General features: G+C 36.9%; 1 protein-coding gene across 1 annotated transcript in view; it reads right to left on the bottom strand.

The window, feature by feature from the left end:
- Positions 1-3782, bottom strand: part of ATRX (alpha thalassemia/mental retardation syndrome X-linked) — a 251279-nt gene that overhangs the window by 155089 nt on the left and 92408 nt on the right. The window contains exon 14 of the mRNA XM_012664077.1: positions 2481-2583. Coding sequence (XP_012519531.1) covers positions 2481-2583 — 103 coding nt within the window. The remainder of the gene's footprint in view (positions 1-2480; positions 2584-3782) is intronic.

Raw genomic sequence — 3782 nt, 5'->3', positions numbered from 1 at the left:
GAAGAAGACTCCAAAGGCAATCACAGCAACAACCAAAATAAATAAATGGGACCTGATCAAATTAAAAAGCTTCTGCACAGCCAAAGAAACTGTCACGAGAGCAAACAGACAACCTACAGAATGGGAGAAAATTTTCACATGCTACAAATCCGATAAAGGGCTGATAACCAGAATCTATTTGGAACTCAGGAAAATCAGCAAGAAAAAAACCAAATAACCCTATCAAAAAGTGGGCAAAGGACATGAACAGAAACCTTTCAAAGGAAGACAGAATAATGGCCAAGAAACATATGAAAAAATGCTCAACATCTCTAATCATCAGGGAAATGCAAATCAAAACCACAATGTGATATCACTTATCTCCAGTGAGAATGGCCTTTATCAAAAAGTCTCACAACAATAAATGTTGGCATGGATGCAGACACATAGGAACACTCATACACTGCTGGTGGGACTACAAACTAGTGCAACCTCTGTGGAAAGCAATATGGAGATACATTAAAGGGATACAATTAGATCTACCATTTGATCCAGCAACCCCATTACTGGGCATCTACCCAAAATAACAAAAGACATTCTATAAAAAAGACATCTGCATTCGAATGTTTATAGCGGCACAATTCACAATCGCAAAGAAGTGGAAACAACCCAAGTGCCCATCAATACATGAGTGGATTAATAAAATGTGTTATATGTATACCATAGAGTACCATTCAGCTATAAGACACAATGGTGATATAGCACCTCTTGTATTCTCCCGGAGAGAGCTGGAACCCATTCTACTAAGTGAAGTATCCCAAGAATGGAAAAATAAGCACCACATGTACTCACCAGCAAATTGGTTTCACTGATCAACACCTAAGTGTACATGTAAGAATAACATTTATTGGGTGTCGGGCAGATGGGAAGGGATGGGTATTTACATACATAATGAGTGCGATATGCACCGTCTTGGGGATGGATACGCTTGAAGCTCTGACTTGGGGGGCATGGGGGGCAAGGGCAACATATGTAACCTAAACATCTATACTCCCATAATGTGCTGAAATAAAAAAAAAAGAAAGAAAGAAAGAAAATAAGTGTTGGCGAGGATGTAGACAAATTAGAACAATGGTACATTGCTGGTAGGAATTTCAAATGGTACATCCACTATAGAAAAAAAGTAAGGCAGTTCCCCAAAAAGTTAAGCATAGAATTACTGTATAATACAGAAATTCCACTTTTCAGTATATATGTAAAAGAATTAAAAGCAGGGACTCAGATATTTGTACACTCATATTCATAACAGCATTATTCAAAATAGTCAAAAGGTAGAAACAACCCAAGTGTTTATCAACATATGAATGGATAAACAAAATGTGGTAAACACATACAATGGAGTATTATCCAGCCTTAAGGAGGAATGAAATTCTGATATATGTTACGACATGGACGAACTCTGAAAACAAGTCAATAAAATAAGGCACAAGAGAATAAATGTTGTGATTCCATTTATATGACATACTTAAAACAGGCAAATTCATAGAGACAGAAATGAAAATAGAGGTTACCAAGCGATAAGGGATAGAAAAGAATGAGGAGTTAATGTTTAATGCGAAAAGAGTTTCTGCTTGTGAATGTAACTAAAGCCACTGAATTGTACACTTTAAAATAGTCAAAAAATTTCCTCCATTCTTGTTGCAGAAAAAAAGAAATTAAAAAAATTTTTTAATTTTTTTTTTTTTTTAAACAGACAGCATCTCGCTCTGTCACCCAGGCTCGAGTACAGTGGCGTGACGATAGCTCAACTGCAACCTTGAACTCAAAGGCTCTAGCGATCCTCCTGCCTCAACCTCCCGAGTAGTTGGGACTACAGGCGTGCACCACCACGCCTGGCTAAATTTTGTATTTTTTTTTTTAGAGAGATGAGGTCTTGCTATGTTGCCCAAGCTGGTCTTAAATGCCTGGCCTCAAGCAATCCTTCTGCCATTGCCTCCCAAATTACTCATATTACAGGTGTGAGCCACCATGCCTGGCCAAAAATTTAATTTTTAAATAATGAACAACCCTCCAAAAGAGAATTGTGTTGACAGAATCAAACATATTTACAGACACTTTATGTAAACCTGCTTATATATAAGAAATAGAAATGGCTAATTTCATTGTCAGAAGAAATTTATTCACATATAAGTCATCACTCAGGGTAGAGTTTTACTTCATCAGAAAACAAAATACCACATCACTTCCATAGCCCTGTAAATATAAAAGAATGAATTAGAATGGCTTGAAATTTCCATTGGAAATTAAGGTACAGAAAAAAATTGATAATATGTCAAGTTAATACTTCTACATATTTATACATTCCATAAACCAATCCTACACGAGTATAAAATGTAAATGAGCCAGTAGAATGTAATTAATGAAAGGAATAGAGAGCTTACAGCATATTATTATAGTCTACCATACCAGTTATAATTCAAGTACATGGTAAACGTCATTACCTTGTTTTCACTGGATGAATCTTCTTGAACTTTAATGCGTCGTCTTTTCTTTTTCTGTTTATAACTCCGCTGATTTTCTTCCAACTCTGCTTTCTTTGCAGACCTGAAGAAAATTTAAAACACAAAATAAAATACGTCATGATGAATTTCCATCAATGAATTATGTACTATTTTAGAACTGTTCTACTTTTGGGTGCATTCCTAAAAACAAAGAGGCAAAAAAGCCAGGTGTGGTGGCTCATGCCTTTAATCCTAGCACTCTGGAGGCGGAGGCAGCAGGATTGCTTGAGGTCAGGAATTCAAGACCAGCCTGAGCAACATAGTGAGATCCTGTATCTACAAAAAAATAGAAAAATGAGTCAGGCATGATGGTATGCGCCTGTAGTCCGAGCTACTCAGGAGGCTGAGGCAGGAGGATCACTTGAGCCCAGGAGTGTGAGGTTTCAGTGAGCTATGATGACACCACCGTACTCTAATCCAGGCAACAGAGTGAGACCTTGTCTCAAAAAAGCAAAACAAAAAGCCAAAAAAATTGAGTAGGTTCAAAATAGATATTCCAGCAGAAGCCTAACCCTCAATTTTAATTCATTGATCACCATTTTAATGTATAGAGAAGGGAGGTTTGGTATATGAGTAGAAAGACAGATGAAGGCACTTTAGGACTGTTCTTGTAGTGAGAAATACAAATGGCCAATATACATATAAAAAACATTCACCATCACTAAAAAAAGAACCAAACTATAAAAGTTGAATATAATTTTCTTCATAATAGGTCACTGAGACTTAAAAAAAACAGGAAAAGCTTTTGGTAAGAGAAGTATTTTTGGTCTTAGAAATTAGTACACAAAACTACCTTAATCCAGATCAAAAATAAATCAGAAAATAACCAGTGTTGGTGGGAACATGGAGAAAGTGGAACTCTTGTGCACCACTAGCAGAAATAAAAAATGGTACAGCCAGAAAACAGTATGGCAGAGTTCCTCAAAACATTAAAAATAAAATCACCACATGATCCAATTCCATTTCTGAGTATATACCCAAAAGAACTGAAAGCAGGGACTTGAAGAGATATTTGTATTCCCATGTTCATAGAAGCATTATTAACAATAGCTAAAGGGTAGAAACAACCCAAATGTTCATCAATAGATGAATGGATAAACAAAATATAATACATGGCAACATTATGCAGCCTTAAGAAGGAAGAAAATGGCCGGGCGCGGTGGCTCACACCTGTAATCCTAGCTCTCTGGGAGGCCGAGGCGGGCGGATTGTTTGAGCTCAGGAGTTTGAGACCAGCCTGAG

This window comes from Propithecus coquereli, unplaced genomic scaffold (genome assembly GCF_000956105.1).
Source record: "Propithecus coquereli isolate 6110/MARCELLA unplaced genomic scaffold, Pcoq_1.0 Scaffold86, whole genome shotgun sequence".
In the NCBI taxonomy this organism is placed as follows: domain Eukaryota; kingdom Metazoa; phylum Chordata; class Mammalia; order Primates; family Indriidae; genus Propithecus; species Propithecus coquereli.
This window is presented reverse-complemented; position numbering and strand designations above follow the sequence as displayed.